Source organism: Tympanuchus pallidicinctus, unplaced genomic scaffold (assembly GCF_026119805.1).
Source record: "Tympanuchus pallidicinctus isolate F22 unplaced genomic scaffold, pur_lepc_1.0 scaffold35, whole genome shotgun sequence".
Classification (NCBI taxonomy): Eukaryota; Metazoa; Chordata; class Aves; order Galliformes; family Phasianidae; genus Tympanuchus; species Tympanuchus pallidicinctus.
Genome location: NW_026294753.1, coordinates 1,713,705 through 1,730,108, shown reverse-complemented (window position 1 = coordinate 1,730,108; position 16,404 = coordinate 1,713,705). Strand labels below are relative to the sequence as shown.

Sequence of the window (16,404 nt, the reverse complement as noted above, 5' to 3'; positions counted from 1 at the left end):
GCACCACAAAACAGTTGCTATTAATACTGTTCTTAAAAAAGCCAGCTGTTCTAAGGATTGCCAGGTATCACTGCTATGACAAATGAGGCCTGAAGAGCTATTTTAATTCATGCTGCTTTTCTAAGCTTCAAAAACTTCTTCAGAAATAATAAGGGAAAGTACCTGATTTTTTTTTAATATCAAAAGACATGAGCAGTAGTGCAGTAGAAGATTCTTTTAAAGGGATTTGAAAGCTACCATGCAAGTTGAGTAGGCTTTCTTTCTCTTTTCTGTAAGAGAACTTTGTCCCCATGTACAAATAGAAGTGCGGGAGAATAGGTAGAAGAGGTAAAACATGAATCTAGGAAAAGAAAGAGAGCACATGATCAACCAGTGTTATCTCATAGCTTTTGTTGGAGCTGTTAGAGAGGGAACAGCAGTGGCCGTGTAACTGTGAAAACCCTTTGAATGCTGAGTTTGGGGGAAAGGATAATCAAATCTGTGATATTAATGTAGGAATGGTGTTCCAGGCTGTCTCTGGAGTCCCACTTAGTTGTGGTAGGGCGGCCTTTAGATCTCCAGGGTTTCTCAAATGAAGAAATGTCTGAGGACAGCTGATTCTTATTTTTCATTAGCAAGGCTTTTAGTCAGAAGTCACTGATGTTGTGCTTAAGCCACGTTCTTCTGGAGTTGGTGACATTTATTGTGATTCTGTGGGTGTAGAATGGCATGTAAGTAACATCTGGGCATCTTTGGTGCAGTGGTATATTCACCTCAAATTATCCATTTTAGACAGTCACTCATGAAATCTGTCTAGCCCTGTTTCTTTCTTTTTCCCACTTCCTCTTAAAAAGATGGTAAATTTGAAAGAGAAGATTAAAGAGCTCCACCAGCAGTATAAGGAAGCATCAGAAGTGAAGCCACCTCGGGATATTACAGCAGAGTTCCTTGTGAAGAGTAAACACAGAGATCTGACTGCACTTTGCAAGGTAATGGATGGCATACATGCAACACTCAATTCAGTGATCTCTGAAAACTTCCCCAGCCAAGTAAAATAATATCATCTAAATGTTTCCACAACTCTCACTCAGTTCTGACACTCTTTCAGAATGTGAGAGATTGTAACTCTGGGTTGATAAGTTGATGACAAGGCTGTATTTAATATCTCAGTTAAGGTGGAGAGTATTAACATGTTGAAGGTTTGGATTTAGCTACCTATGTTAGATCGTATCAGAGAGCATTTAGCAGCTCTTTTCCTGCAGTGTGGCCTAGGCTTTGTGTAAGAAACAGCAAGAGAGTACAGTATGCTGAATTAAATGTTGGAAAAATGAAGAACTGGATTTAGGTTTCACAGAAACCCACGAGTCTTGCTGTTATTTCTCTTGGAGCCAGATCAGCAGGATGCCATGCAATACCTCTCAGTCCTTTTGAACATGAGCTGAGCTTAACATGAACTTTTATTGTGTTTAGGAGTATGATGAATTGGCAGAAACGCAAGGGAAGCTGGAAGAGAAGCTGCAGGAACTTGAGGCCAATCCTCCAAGGTAAGGATAGGAGTGTTAAAGATGAGTATCGAGGAGAGCAGAGCATTATTCATATATCACTGTATTTCTGAAGGGAAATAGTATTTCCTTACAGCATTATACTCTTCTTTGCAAACGTGACTTGGCTGAGTTTGGTTTTGGCATTTGCTTTGTGGTGTTGGTTCTTTTTCTCCCACTGAGGAAGAACTGATCGAATACATTTTCCAAAGCAACGTGTTCACAACGCCCTGCTCCAACAGGCTAAATGTCTTCTGTCTCATATTCTCTTCCAGTGATGTTTATCTGTCTTCAAGGGATAGGCAAATACTTGACTGGCATTTTGCAAACCTGGAATTTGCTAATGCTACACCTCTCTCTACACTTTCACTGAAGCACTGGGACCAGGTAGCTAATTCATTAATGTATTTGTTTTGCAATGTACTTCAAAATCCATTTCATTCCCAAAACTCTTGAGTGCTATCTGCTTTAATGCAAATGCTGATCTCTTAGATGTTGTCATTCCCTGATGAAATTCCAGGAAGCTTTCTCTGAATGTTGAAACAACCTCTAATAATCCTGTCTCCTAAAACTTTTTATAGTTACTACTTGGTTAGTATCATAGGCTTTACAATCTATTAGGCTCATTCTGTTTGTTGGAAACATTTGCAGCTCTACGGAGTTGCAGATTATTCTCCATGGAGTGATGTGACTGTTACAAACACAGACTTTCCTGTGTCTTCACTTTTAGGACGATGACTTTGAATTCACAGGCAGCCACCTGACGGTGAGGAATGGCTATTCCTGCGTGCCTGTGGCCTTGGCAGAGGGGTTGGATATTAAGTTGAACACAGCAGTTCGGCAGGTTCGCTATACAGCTTCAGGTATGTGAAGCCACCTCATGATAACAACTGCTCTGAGGGAGAACAATGAAATAAATTACAGCTCAGCTCTTCTGGAAGGGGATGGATCTCATGGAATGCACCTATCTTAAGTTTTAAGTGAGAAAAAGCCACGTTTCTTATTGTGATAGGTTATGTAGGAAGCTTTAACAGATTCATAAATCTTTATTGGGTTTTGCTTCTTTCTGTGGCTGGCTTGACTCCACCATTTTCAGCTGCAGTTACCAATGAAGAGGTTCACATTCATCCTCCAGTCTCTTCACGCTGTTGTAACTGAAATTTTGGAGCAGGAGGACTTTGCTGAAGATAGCACAGGCTGTGCTGTTAGAACTCTGGATGTAAGATCCACGTAGAAGGAATGCTGTTCTTGAGTGCATTAATCTTGGGGAAACTCAGTGAGAAAGTGACTCAGTGAGAAGCACATCCCTACTGGCTGTGTAGATATGCATGTATTTAAATATTGTGAACCTTTAGGCTTATCCCACTGTGGTCCTTCTTGGATGCTCTATCAGTTGCACGTTTTGGTATTTGCACTGTGTGCTCAGTTATTTTTGCTTGCCTAGAAGTTAGCTTAAGCTTGGTAAGGTTTTCTCTGTAACCTAAACAGTTCCTGCTGTGGCTGTGCTTTTAAGATAGTCTTCTAAATTTTTGTTAACCCAACGCTGGGGCCTTTATAAGGCCTCTTGCCTCACCTGTTGAATGACAGTTTTTCACTTCCTTTTCCAGGCTGTGAAGTGATTGCTGTAAACACTCGATCTACCAGCCAGACTTTCATTTATAAATGTGATGCAGTGCTGTGTACCCTTCCCTTGGGAGTCCTGAAGCAGCAGCCTCCAGCAGTACAGTTTGTGCCACCTCTCCCCGAGTGGAAAACTTCAGCTGTGCAACGTATGGGATTTGGCAACCTTAACAAGGTCAGCCCTAGTTGAAGGAACTGCAGTGGGGTGGGGGTTGTGATGGGTGGAATCTGAAATGGTTGTGGTGGACGGAAGGAGAATGTTTCTTCTGTTCCTCCTTTGCTAGGCTTTGGTGGTGACAATTATCTGAAGAACTGTAAAGGCTTCTTTTTTGTATCCTGGGTGATTTTTTTTAACTGGTTACATTTCAGCAGTAGATTGACACAGTATGTTTAGCACAGCTTGGTAAGCAGCAAACAAATAATGTGATAGGATGGGTATTAACCTATGAAACCAGTAAAGGTACATGCTTGCATGTGTATATCTCCAGATTTTCCTTCCTGCACTTTTTCAGTGATGAAAGTCAATTAATGGAAATGCCTTTATTTTGATTTTGATTTTTCCCCCCCCTGATTTTATTGATTCTTTGCTTCCAGGTTGTGTTGTGTTTTGATCGTGTCTTCTGGGATCCGAGTGTCAATTTGTTTGGTCACGTTGGTAGCACTACTGCAAGCAGAGGGGAGCTTTTCTTGTTTTGGAACCTGTACAAAGGTATTTGTGCTGCATGTCTACTTCTGCCAGTTTCTTGTTTGTATAGATTCAGATCCAGAAAAGAGCACTCCTACAGGTGCTGTTATTTTTCACACGTGAATATGAGAAGGAGTATTTGTAGGAAGGCAAATAGAAGCAGAGAGTTGCAATAAATTAGGACAGAACATGGATAAGTATGGGCTCATCAGTGCTGAGTTTGAGGCTACATCTGTGAAATTACTGAAATTACTTTGCTTCCCATTGGGTCAGATGGCTGAAAGGGGAAAAGTTAATTGCATTTTTTTGTGGATACATAGGTGAGAGATAAAATGATATCAGGATGGAATAAAGTAGAACTGACTGACTTTGTGATGCTGCAGTCATTTATTTCTGTTGTGTGTTGTATTCCTGTAGTGAAAGCTTTTGGTGAGAGACTTCTTTAGCTTAGAGAACAAACTGGGGAGAAAATTATCAATCCAGAAACAAGAAACTTAGAAGCATCATAACACGTGTTGCTATCTGAATTCTTCTCAAATTGCTCTTTTTCTGGATGGTTTTCTACTCCTCCTTTTGGCTCAGGTTGAGATTGTTTCAATCTCTGTGCATTGGAAGTGAAAAGAATGTGTACAGGTGAGCTGTTGTGCTGAATCTTAGTGAAATTTTATCACAGATTCTCTTTTTTCTGTTTGATTGTTTGGAAGATTTTGAGTTACCTGGAGCGTGTAGCACAGATAACTGTTAAACCCTAGTGTAAATGTCAATGTCTTCTCCAAAATAAATCCTTTCCCCTCTTCTACATGCTGGTTTTCAATTCATCAGTTTTCTTGATAATGCCAAGTGTTACCATAGTGTGTATTCATCTGTTTTCATCCTGATAATTCAACATGGTAGGGAATGATTGAGAAATATTGTTACCTGTTGAATTTGTTGGGCTTTTTTTAGCTTTGTGGTTTAGCTGCAGATAAGTCAGACTCGTCTGGTTGAAATGTGAGGATTTCAATAACTCACTTATTCTTCTCTCTCCCACCCTCTTGCTCTCTGGTTAGCACCCATTTTGTTGGCCTTGGTAGCAGGAGAAGCAGCAGGAATCATGGAAAATATCAGTGATGATGTCATTGTTGGACGATGCCTCGCCATCCTCAAAGGCATATTTGGCAGCAGTGCTGTGCCACAGGTTAGTGCAGATAGCCTCCACTGAGATGCCTGTATCCTGCAATAGCATAAAAAGTGGATGGTAACTTTGATGCACCAGTTGACAGACCAAGTGCTGGGAGGCATGAGCAGTATTTCTGGTAAGGAGTAGGTTCCATGTGTTTCCCTTATTGTAGGGTAACTGTAGAACTGTTATTGAAAGTGGCTTTACATCCTCAGCCTTCTGCTGTTTGCTGCATGGTGGTCAATCATCCAAAGGAAGAAGCAGCTCTCAGTTGTGCTGAGTTCTCTCAAGTGCACGTTTATTTAACTTGTTTATAGTTTGGCAGCTTATGTGTGGTAAGCACTTAGTGGTGTTGATTTGCTGGATGCCATTCAGCAGTCTGGATACACCACACTCTCCTCTGTGCTGTCTGATGAGCTGTATAGAATGCAGAACTTGCTGTGCAAGTACATCTGTCAAAGTGGAGAAGTAGAGAAGTTAAACCAATACAACAGCACTTCTCTGGAATGTAATCCATCCTCCTCCTTGCTGTGCTTTTTCTTGTTAGTGTTGTCTTCTCTCTTTCTGGCTGGGTTTTCATTTCCCTAAAATAAATGTAACCTGCACCTTTACTGTGGGTCCCCTTTCAGCATTGAGGCCCAGAGCCTTCAGCCTCCAGGATGAACAGCCCCTATCTGTGTCCCTCTGTGTCCCTCTGTGTCCCTCTGTGTCCCTCTGTGTCCCTCTGTGTCCCTCTGTGTCCCTCTGTGTCCCTCTGTGTCCCTCTGTGTCCCTCTGTGTCCCTCTGTGTCCCTCTGTGTCCCTCTGTCTCCCTCTGTCTCCCTCTGTCTCCCTCTGTGTCCCTCTGTCTCCCTCTGTCTCCCTCTGTCTCCCTCTGTCTCCCTCTGTCTCCCTCTGTCTCCCTCTGTCTCCCTCTGTCTCCCTCTGTCTCCCTCTGTCTCCCTCTGTCTCCCTCTGTCTCCCTCTGTCTCCCTCTGTCTCCCTCTGTCTCCCTCTGTCTCCCTCTGTCTCCCTCTGTCTCCCTCTGTCTCCCTCTGTCTCCCTCTGTCTCCCTCTGTCTCCCTCTGTCTCCCTCTGTCTCCCTCTGTCTCCCTCTGTCTCCCTCTGTCTCCCTCTGTCTCCCTCTGTCTCCCTCTGTCTCCCTCTGTCTCCCTCTGTCTCCCTCTGTCTCCCTCTGTCTCCCTCTGTCTCCCTCTGTCTCCCTCTGTCTCCCTCTGTCTCCCTCTGTCTCCCTCTGTCTCCCTCTGTCTCCCTCTGTCTCCCTCTGTCTCCCTCTGTCTCCCTCTGTCTCCCTCTGTCTCCCTCTGTCTCCCTCTGTCTCCCTCTGTCTCCCTCTGTCTCCCTCTGTCTCCCTCTGTCTCCCTCTGTCTCCCTCTGTCTCCCTCTGTCTCCCTCTGTCTCCCTCTGTCTCCCTCTGTCTCCCTCTGTCTCCCTCTGTCTCCCTCTGTCTCCCTCTGTCTCCCTCTGTCTCCCTCTGTCTCCCTCTGTCTCCCTCTGTCTCCCTCTGTCTCCCTCTGTCTCCCTCTGTCTCCCTCTGTCTCCCTCTGTCTCCCTCTGTCTCCCTCTGTCTCCCTCTGTCTCCCTCTGTCTCCCTCTGTCTCCCTCTGTCTCCCTCTGTCTCCCTCTGTCTCCCTCGCTTTTGTCCTTCACTTTGCATCTTTTCTATTTTGTACTAACTACAGAACATGAACTGTGTCAGCAACTGAAGCTTCTCTTTTCTCAGCCCAAAGAGACTGTGGTCTCCCGTTGGCGTGCTGATCCGTGGGCCCGGGGCTCGTACTCCTATGTAGCAGCTGGATCTTCTGGAAATGACTATGACTTGATGGCTCAACCAATTACTCCAGGGCCAGCCATTCCAGGTGCTCCACAGGTGAGGTATTTCTCAGTTCTACGTAGAAATGTGTCAAAATATGATGGATTTGTTTCTGTAAAGGTGAAGTCCAGAGGAGAGAAAGCAGAAATTGTCTCCCAGACTGGGAGCCAGCACAGTGAAGACCCAAGACATCTCTGGTTCTTTGGGAAGATGAAGTCTTGAAAGCAAAAGCAGAAGGGACTGTAGGGCTTTGCTTTACTGAGGTGGTTCTTATGGTGGTACAGGTATCTAATAAACATAGCTATTGATAACATGATTTTCTATGGAGTATATAGGACAAAATTGTTGTCCTACTTTTTGTGAGATCAAAATGCTCCAATGTACGTGAATTGCTGAAGCTCTCTTTTGCACATTGTCCCAGAGTTCATGTTCTAGTGTCAGACGTGGTCATTTGTTCTTGACATGTATGTAAATGTGGCCATAGAATTGTAGATACAGCACTGAAATCCTATTTCAGCATACATCTAGGAGGCAAATCTCTATCAGCTCCTCCAAGTAGTGCTTTTGAAGTCGAGTTCTGCCAATGTGTTTGCTTTGATACAACGATAAGTAACAGCACTTTGTCGCTTTGCTTTTGACAAACGTGGAACTGAATCTGTGCAGCAGTCATCACTGTGTTCTCTGTTCCTCTTTGCAGCCCATTCCTCGCCTGTTTTTTGCAGGAGAGCACACGATTCGCAACTACCCTGCCACTGTGCATGGTGCTTTGCTGAGTGGACTGAGAGAAGCAGGGCGCATTGCAGACCAATTTCTTGGGGCCATGTATACTTTGCCCCGCCAGCCTACACCTGGGGTGCCCACACAACAAGCTACCAGCATCTAAGGGAATGAGGAGGGATCAGAAGAGGACTAACAAAGCCACAGAGCTGCTGCTGGGTGAACAGCTTGGGATGAAGACGTTTGTGTAGTTTGTTCAGAGCATCTGCTGAAGGGACTTGGCCATAAGTTGCTGTGTTAGAATGGCCTTATAGAAGCCAGTTGGCTTGGCAACCCTTGACAAAAGCCTCAAAAAGCTGTTTCAAGTGTCAGCATGTACAGAATTCTTTACTACCAAATTGGGCAAGGAGGTTTCTTTTGACTCTGTGGGTGCTTTCTGGAAGTCAAGCTCATAGTTGGAGTTTTAGAGGGTTTTATTCTACCTATTCATGTATTTACAATCCAGTAACTGCAGAAAAGGCCCTTTAGAAGTTGGCTTCTACGAACTGTAGCTTAGTGTAGAATTTGTGGAAACACTTCTGCTTAATTTTGTTCTGAAGAATAATATTTTTGACCAATTTTATTCCTCCCCAGCATTTGAGGATTTGGTGCGACCGTTTCCCTCCCAGTAGCAGCGCATCGCACCCCTCCAAAGTGTGCCAAGCATGCTGCAGTGGTAAATATTTTCAACAGAAGAAATGACCCAAACTGGACATTCCGAAGTTAAAAGCTAGGAAAAATCACTTGTATTTGTTTATATAGAAGCAGAACTGCCCAGGCAGTAAGCTTGTGAAGGACTTCATCTCAGGCTCGGTATGTGCTGCAGCTGGGCTGTGCCTGCTGGGTTTTTACCCCATTCTTTCAAAGCCCAAAGGGAAACACTTTCCTTTCTGCTGGGTTGGGGAGACACTGTTGCAGCTGCCAGGTTATCTTTAAAGTGACTTTGACTTGGCTGCTTTTCTTTGTTTTCCTTCTTTCTCACCCAGTGCACAAGAACATTCTCATTGTGCAGAGTGCTCTTATTTAATCACTTAGGGCCTTCTCTCCCCTATCTCTAGTTAGCACTGTGTTTTTCTTCTCTGAACTTTTCTCATCTGTCTTCGTAGAGCTTACTGACATCTCTGTGACCTTTCACACTTTTCTGCTTCCCCTTTTTTCAGTCTTTGTTCTCTCTGATGCTCTGTGTGTACATGTGTGATCTGTCCCACCTTCTGTTCCTCTGGTGGATTGGCACCCACCATTTCCTGCTCTTCCCTCAGCAGTGTCACTGCTCACCTTATTCCTGAAGGTGATGCACAGACAAACGCGACCGCAGCCCCCATTTATTTATAGCTGTGTTGGTTTTGTCTGCAGGCTTTCAGTCTTGATGATGTTGCTTCTACTGTTTTCTTGTGCCTCAATCTTCAAGCTGGAGATCACTTTTCCTTCTGATTGTATCTGCTATCTTCATAGGCAGAGCTTCTGGCAGGCACTGAGAATGGAGGGACAGTGGGATAAATCAGAGCTGGTCATCCTTGCTTTCCCTTCCAGGAGATGAGAGGACTTGGTGCTGCTTGGTTAGGAGCTGGAAGTCCAGCAGGGCACAAAGGAGCAGTGTCCAAGGGAAGCTTCAGAGGGCACAGGCTTATTTGAGACTTAAGGCTTCCCCCTTCTGTTTAGGTAAAAGCCTACCTGGGATAGAATCCTAGAATGGTTTGGGTTGGAAGGGACCTTTAAGATCATCTGGTTCCAACCCCCTGCTGTAGGCAGGGACACCTCCCTCTAGCCCAGGTTGCTCACAGCCCCATCCAGCCTGGCCTTCAGCCCTCCCAAGGAGGGGGCATTCGCAGCCTCACTGGGCAGCCTGTTCCAGCATCTCACTGCCCTCGTGGTGATGAATACTACTGAGAGAAATTCTGTGATGACAGTGTGACAAGCCTCTAAAATCCATCAGTAGCGGATCTGTTTTCTCAGCTGTTGTGATGGAAGGTGGGAAGTGGACCTGAGGATCAGGTGGTGTGCTCTGTAACGTGGCTTTGAGCTTCTGTGGGTCTCTGTATCCATAGGATTGCTGGCAGTGCTGTGGCTGTAGGATTGTGGTAGTGCTGAGGACTGTCTTCCCACTTCAGCAGTGCCAAAAACTCAGACAGGCTCTTCTGGTTCACTGGGAACTAAAATAGTCCTCAGCAAAACCAGGCTGTATTTTCCAGATATCAAGCCACATCACATAACTGATGTTATTCTCAGAGTCGGTGTTCTCCTATTTATGATCATTCTGGTGGAGACTTAGATTATTCAGTGGACCAAATCCCCTTAAATGCACAGTAATTTGAGACATTCACATGTGAACAGACTTCCTTTCACACATTGCCTTTGCTTTAGAAGTGATCAGCTCCATGTACTTCAGGCTTTTAGGAGCATTTGGGGATCAGCACAGGCACAGATGTGCTCCCTGCACGGCCCAGCTGCCCGTGGTCAGTAGCACTGATTGCAGCCAAAGTAGAGCAGTGGTTGGGTGAAGGTGGAGGTCCCAACCTGCTCCCTTTGTTTTTTGGTTGTGTCCTGGGGGGTTGCTGGGGTGAAGGAAGCATAGGGAAGAACGCTGTTATCCTATGGCCAGCTGAAGTTTTGCAGACCTGGATCAGGTGGCCCAGTGTGGGCTGACCTCGTGTTGAGGTTCAGCCCTGCCAGGCTGTGCAGTGCAACTTCCATCCCTCATCCAGAAGCAGGAGCTCTCTGCTCCTTGCAGCACGTGTGTTCCTGAGTGCTGTGACTCCCAGCACTCAGCAGCTCTTCACCTGCAGCTTCTCCAGGGACTGACTGCCACCTCCCTCTGGTGGTGGCTTCCATTCCAATTCAGGAGCTTTCTGCTCTGCTCTTTTTACCTGATTTGGTGGACCTTTGGTACCACCTGTGATGGCTGGTCCTGTTTAAGTGCTCCCTTTGCCATTTTCCCACCACCTACGACCTGCTGAAGAGCAGAAAGTTTTGCAGTTGAATGAATCACCAGATCTTCTCCCTCTCAGCATCCTTCCCCGTGGCGTGGTCTCCTTCCAGCTGCTGCCCTCACTTCCCAGGTTGGGATTGAAGGCAGCCAGGCTCTGTCCCAAATGAATGCGATGGAGATTGGCTGCACCCTCTGTCTGCATTGCTCCCCATCTGTTCTCAGGGACTCCCCACTTCTCGCTCCATGGGTACGTGAACTGTATTTCTGAGAATAAAACTGATTGGTGCTGTGTTTTTTGGGTTGTTTTTTTTCTTTTTTTTGGGGGGGAGGAGGGGAGGTCTTTCTAGTTGAACCTTCTGTGCTGAAGAAGGTGCACTGCTTGACTCTGAGGTGTGGGATCAGGGCTTGGACTCAGTGAACCCCATGGATCCTTCCAGCTCGGGGCGTTCTGTAGGGTGAAGGACCCCAGAAACCCACAGCAGAGCTCTGGGTGCTGAGTGAATGCACGTGCTCACTTGGTTGTGCTTTTTGGATGGGGAAATGGGCAAGAAGGTGTTGATCCTCTGGATATCTGAGCTTGGGACAGGTGCCAGCATCTATTTTGCAATAAGCAGCTGTTAGCTCAGGGTCTCTGTGCTCATCTGTATGGAACTGAGGATGCTTGCCATGGTCCTGCCTGCACTGAGAAGTGATCACAGAGCATGGCCTCTCCATTTTGTTGCCTCAGCATTTGGATTATAAACGTAGGGAAAAGAAATAACCTTTCTGGGGGTGTTGTGGTTTCTTTTTTCACTGTGAACCTTTCCAGGTCTCCTGCCATACGTCTGAAGGCTCAGCAGAGGGCACCGCGGTCACCAGGCTGCTCGCTTTATCTGGCAGCTTCAAATCACAAAGTGCCCCATAAAGGAGGGTGGCTTAACTCCAATTCGGCTTATTTGTACGCTGCAAATTCTTTTTAGGGGTGGTGTTGATTCCAATAGTTACTCTTCCCAGAAATTGATGTTACCAAAGGAGAGTGAGAAGCCACGGGGTGCACCGTATACTTGCTTTGTTCCCATCAGTTGATGGCAGCTCTGCAGAATGACTGGAACTGCTTGGAGTTGAGAACAGAGAGCATGAAAGCTGGGACTCCTGTATTGCACACTGCGCATGTGCCAAAGGGCAAGGAGGGCTGCATGGCCTGGAGTAAAAGTACTTTGGTAACAGCATGGAGAGATGTCTGCTGAGAAACGGACAGGAGGACTCTAAGAGGGAATGTAACAGACAGCCTGCACTGTGCCAGGAGAAGTGAGCCCAGAACTCATCCCGTGGGATGGGAGCATTTAAGGGAGCAGCTTGGCTTGGGAAGGAATGCAGTCCTGGGATGGACTGGCATGAGGGTGGTGGTAGTGATGTGTCAGCAGATCTGTGGGCAAGGACAGAAAAAGGGAGCTGCCAGCTTCCTGTGCACGTCAGGACAGCGCTGCTTTGGTTGCAGTGCCAGAACTCCAACCTGAAGGCAGTGCTCAGATCCAGGAGAGTGGCTGCTCAGGGACCCTGGGAGGAGAACCAGGAACACAGCAGTGTGGGAGGAGGCTGGGAGCAGCACTACATGAGCAGCCTTCTCACCAGGTTGGCTAAGGCCAATGGTTTGCAGCTGGGATAATGAGAGGGTTGGAGTCGTACTGCATTGCACTGGGGTTAGGATTGCAATGCAGTGCAAGTTGCATTCCGTCATTTGTTTGCAGGCAGAAGGAAGGCAAAGCCACCAAAACAAGGAGATGTGGCTGACTGAAAATGATGCAGCAGTGAAGCTTCATGGCTGAGCAGAGCAGTGCAGCAGGTACCTGTTATTCCATACTGTGTGCTCACATCTCACAGTGGGTGCTGTGCCCATGCCTGGCAAATCAGCCACCTCTCTCTGGCCAAGGTGGGCAGTGTGGGTGATGGGTGCTGCGATGGTAACAGACACGGGGAAGGATTTGGTTTGGCTGCAGGTGGTGCTGCAAGAGATGGCACTGCGTGGGGCTGGATGTACCACACCAGACAAGTAAAAAGAGAAGAGTTTTATTGGTTATATACTGTAGAGCTGACAGCGTTCGAGTCAGGAGAGACATGCAGAGAAGTGTGGTTACATGTGGCATGCAGACTGCGAGCACTGGGACGGGGAGAGGTGAGCAGGGGCAGAGCTGCTCCCCTGGCTCTGTGGTTATGAAAACATTTATTGCATTATTGCCCTCTAACTAAGCTGCCCCAGCCCAAATCTATGTCCGCAAATACAAAAAAATAGATAATTATATATATATTTTTTTCCTCTTTAAAAATACATTCCATGCAGCCCCAGCACCGTCCCCTCCCCTACCCGGATCCTTTCCATCAGCTGCAGCAGCAAAGAACGGCTGGGAGCCCCCGTGCTGTGCGAGGGGCAGAGCTGAGGGCTGTACTGCAATGTCTGTGTGGTTGTTGCTCCATCCCCAGCACTGGGAGCAGCCCTGCACCCCCTCTGTCCTCTCGCAGAGCTGGTGGCTGTGTGTGGGGATGGGGCTCCATCAGAGTGCAGTGGGGACACTGCAGTGCCTCCTTTACTCTGACCAAGGAGCGCAGACGCAGCAAATACATTTACACCTTTGGAATGAGCCTCGTGGCCTCAGGTCCTCTAAAAGCCCGTTATATTTATATGCTAAAATTACAAATATTTCTTCCGTGATGGCAATATTTACACATACACTATTTTACAGCCGTTCCAAAAAAAAAAAACAAAACAAAAAAACCAAAACACAAAAGAAAAAAGTGTGCAATTTGAGTCAGAAGACATCGTGTTTCCTGAAGTCATCGCTCTAGCAATACAATCAGCTCCTATTGCACTCGCCATGACGGGGCAGAACCCCTCTCTCGAACTTGAGGTTTTCCTTCTCGGACTGAACTGTGGCAGAATGAGGTTGGGTGGCACCACGTTTATTCAGAGCTGGAGATCTGCGCTGCAAAACGCGGGGCTGGCAATGGGGAACAGCCGCACAGCAGCTGCTCCCAGCCCTCCTCCCCTTCAGGCTCCTCCTTTCCCTCCGTGCCGTGTTGCCCTCCTGCTCCTCCCTGCTCTCAGACGGTGGAACGCCACCAATTTTCAGCACTGCAGGACCAGCGTTGCAGTGGGGGGAGGAGAAATGCAGCACAATCTGCATTGAACCGCAGAGTTCCCATTTCTCTCAGTTCTCTTGGTGGGTTTGGGGCTGCTTTGTTACGGCAGCAGCTGCACGCAGTCTTTCTCTCCCACCCCACAGAGCAGTGGGAGAAAGCATGTGATATAATTTAATATAATTTAGGGTGACTGGAGCTGCTGCAGGACTCATTTAAAAGCGTTGTCTTTTTGCCTCCTGAGGCAACCTGACGCATGGACACATCTCGAACAGAATAAACTGCAATGCTAAAAAACACAGATTTGAGATAACATCTAAAACTGCCAAGAGGAAACTGGGAACTTCCCCCCCCCCCAATAACCTTTTTCCTCCTCCAGCCAATCTTTATTAAAAAAAAAAAAAAAACTAATTAAAAAAAAATAAAATAATGCCATTGAAGCACCTTCATGGGAGGGGTTGGTGGTAGTGCAGCCCAGCCCCAGGAACAGCCCATGGTGGGAGGGAGGGGGGCACAGAGCTGCAGTGGTTTGACATGCAGCCCCCTCGCCTTATGGGTGTGTGGAGCTGAGGGGTGACCCCAGCACTGCTGCCATCTGACATCAGTGGCACTGAGAAGGGAACAGAACTCTGCAGCCCCTGACGTGGGTCCCGGGTGGGGGCTCTTGAGGAGGGGGGGAGCAGTTTGGGGCTGCTCCACGGCCATCCTGGAGCTCAGTCTGGGGTCCAGTCCTGCTGTTTTCCCTCTTTTTGGAAGGAATAAGGATATCCTGCTTCTCCAACCAGAAGAAAAGCCCTCCTTTCAGCATCCCTTGGATCTCAGGGGCTCAGAGCCAGCACGACAGCCATAAAGCTGTGGGTGAAAAGCCCCTCCTAGGCCAAACCAGGAGCACATTTGCTGCTGTGTGCACTGCTGTGGGGCTGCTGCAGTGATCACTGAGCATCAGAGCTCAGCTGCTATCAGCAGATCATGCACAGCACAAGGGGAGGAAGCTGTTCTGCCCTCCCGCCCTGTTAGCGGGTCAAACAACCAGAGATTGCTTTTCTCCCACCTACAGACAGGAATGCAGGCGTGGGGTGAGTTGTGACCTGAGGAAGGTGTGGTGTGCAGTGGAGATCGTGGGCTCCTGGAGGAGCTGAGCACTGCGTAGGACGGCCATCCCAGCTGCAGTCACAGGACACCTCCTGCATCTCATCTGTACGTGGGTGATCGGTGAGAAGTTCTCTCTGGTCCAAGGAGTACCTTTGTTCTGTTTGAAATCATGGCTGGTACACAAGTCAGTGTTTTTCATATGGAGACAGAGCTGTGTCCTATGGAGAAGGTGAGGATTGCAGGTACAGAGGTGAGAAGTGGGAGTCCCCTGAGCAAAGTCTCTGCAGCTGCCTCTTCAGCAACGAGGGAAAAAATTCACTGGTAAAGCTCTTGTATCTCACAAATGGTGTCAGAAAACTGTTTTCTGGCTGGCTGAAGCTTCTGGAGAGGTTACAAACAGATGTGACACCCGTGAGCTCAGTACAGTCCTGTCTCTCGCTCTGTGATGCAGTGTTGGTTTGGTGGAAGGGAGCGCAGCTCATCTCCGGGACGTTGGCCGGCCAACACGGGAAGCACCCTGCAAGAGAAGCCACAGCATCACAGCCTGCCAGGACCTGGGGGCTGTGGGGACAGGCACTGTGATCACCCTCACGTCCCACCCCCATTGGGACCATGGGCCTGTGGTGGGGCCGTGGGGGGAGGACAGTGGCAGGAGCAGTCTGGAAGGCATCAGCTCTCTCAGGGTTTACAATGGAATGAGCCCAAGGCAAACCGACCCATCCCTGCCCCTCACATGCTTTCACCATCACCTTTTTGTATGTGGGCACACAGCAGCTGTTGCTACGCTGGGGATACGGATGTGGGAAGTGCAGTGAACAACCCCTGCCAGCACTGATGAGATGGAGCCGATCTGCCATGGCTGTGTGCAGGGCACAGCAGTGCAGGAGCACCAGCTGACAAGTAACAGTGTGTTACAGCTGACCCGACTGCACCCAACCTTTTATTTGCTGTCTATCAGGCTGTGCACTGAAAGGGAGTCCCTGGTTATCTGACACAATGACCCCTCCATTGCAAACCACACTGCTGGGGATAACTAGGGGCAGAGCTTTTTATTCTCAGGAGGACGTCCTTAGCAATGAAGCTAGCTGAGTGAATCCAGAATGGAAAAATAAAGTACTACTTTTTTCCCATTATAAGAAATTAGCAATTAATTTACTCCGTATCTGGGAAGCACCTCTGATGTGGACAACCGAGTTGTGTTACAGGAGCTTGGGTCACAGTTTGGCTTTGTGCCTTCGAGGCCTCATTTCTCCTCAGGTCCACGTACCTGGTCTTCTGCCTGGAGCCCTGGTGGGGCACTGGGGCTGGATGTGGGGTCCTGCAGCTCCAGGGTGGGGACTGCCCTTCTCCCTGCCGTGTCAGCCTGCGAGAGGTACTCAGAAGAGCCATACTGTTTTCTTCTGGAACTGGAAACAAAATTTTTGCTTTCATCCTGCGGGAAGGAAAACAGGAGAATTGGAACTCGATGTTTGTGGCCCTGGGTTCCCCAACCCTGACTTGCAGCATGAGGTTGTGTTTCAGTTCCCTTTGGCAGGTGGGCACCAAAGCCACCAGCTGAGTTCGAGGATGTCCTCACCTAACCACTACCTCACAAAGGCTTGTTAAATCCATCCCATAATTTACAGCCTTAAGTTCTGGGTGCTGAACCCTCTGCTCAGCCACGCAGGGCTGTGTTCAATCCCTGTGCCCATAGCACTGCAGGCCCAGGAGACTCAGGAAGGC

At 47.7% G+C, this 16,404-nt stretch overlaps 2 protein-coding genes across 6 annotated transcripts in view; one reads left to right on the top strand and one right to left on the bottom strand.

Moving 5' to 3' along the window:
* Nucleotides 1-10,770, top strand: part of KDM1A (lysine demethylase 1A) — a 29,706-nt gene extending 18,936 nt beyond the window's left edge. For both annotated transcript variants that reach the window (XM_052699179.1, XM_052699178.1), the window contains 9 exons: nt 834-968; nt 1,450-1,523; nt 1,796-1,907; nt 2,251-2,383; nt 3,128-3,315; nt 3,735-3,849; nt 4,875-5,002; nt 6,708-6,854; nt 7,495-10,770. In XM_052699179.1, the coding sequence (XP_052555139.1) occupies nt 834-968; nt 1,450-1,523; nt 1,796-1,907; nt 2,251-2,383; nt 3,128-3,315; nt 3,735-3,849; nt 4,875-5,002; nt 6,708-6,854; nt 7,495-7,680 (1,218 nt within the window). In that variant the 3' untranslated portion in view covers nt 7,681-10,770. The remainder of the gene's footprint in view (nt 1-833; nt 969-1,449; nt 1,524-1,795; nt 1,908-2,250; nt 2,384-3,127; nt 3,316-3,734; nt 3,850-4,874; nt 5,003-6,707; nt 6,855-7,494) is intronic.
* Nucleotides 10,771-12,509: 1,739 nt separating this feature from the next.
* LUZP1 (leucine zipper protein 1) overlaps nt 12,510-16,404 on the bottom strand; it is a 35,110-nt gene continuing 31,215 nt past the window's right edge. For all 4 annotated transcript variants that reach the window (XM_052699171.1, XM_052699174.1, XM_052699172.1 and 1 more), the window contains exons 3-4: nt 15,950-16,114; nt 12,510-15,199 (exon numbers count right to left, since the gene is read on the bottom strand). In XM_052699171.1, coding sequence (XP_052555131.1) covers nt 15,161-15,199; nt 15,950-16,114 — 204 coding nt within the window. In that variant the 3' untranslated portion in view covers nt 12,510-15,160. The remainder of the gene's footprint in view (nt 15,200-15,949; nt 16,115-16,404) is intronic.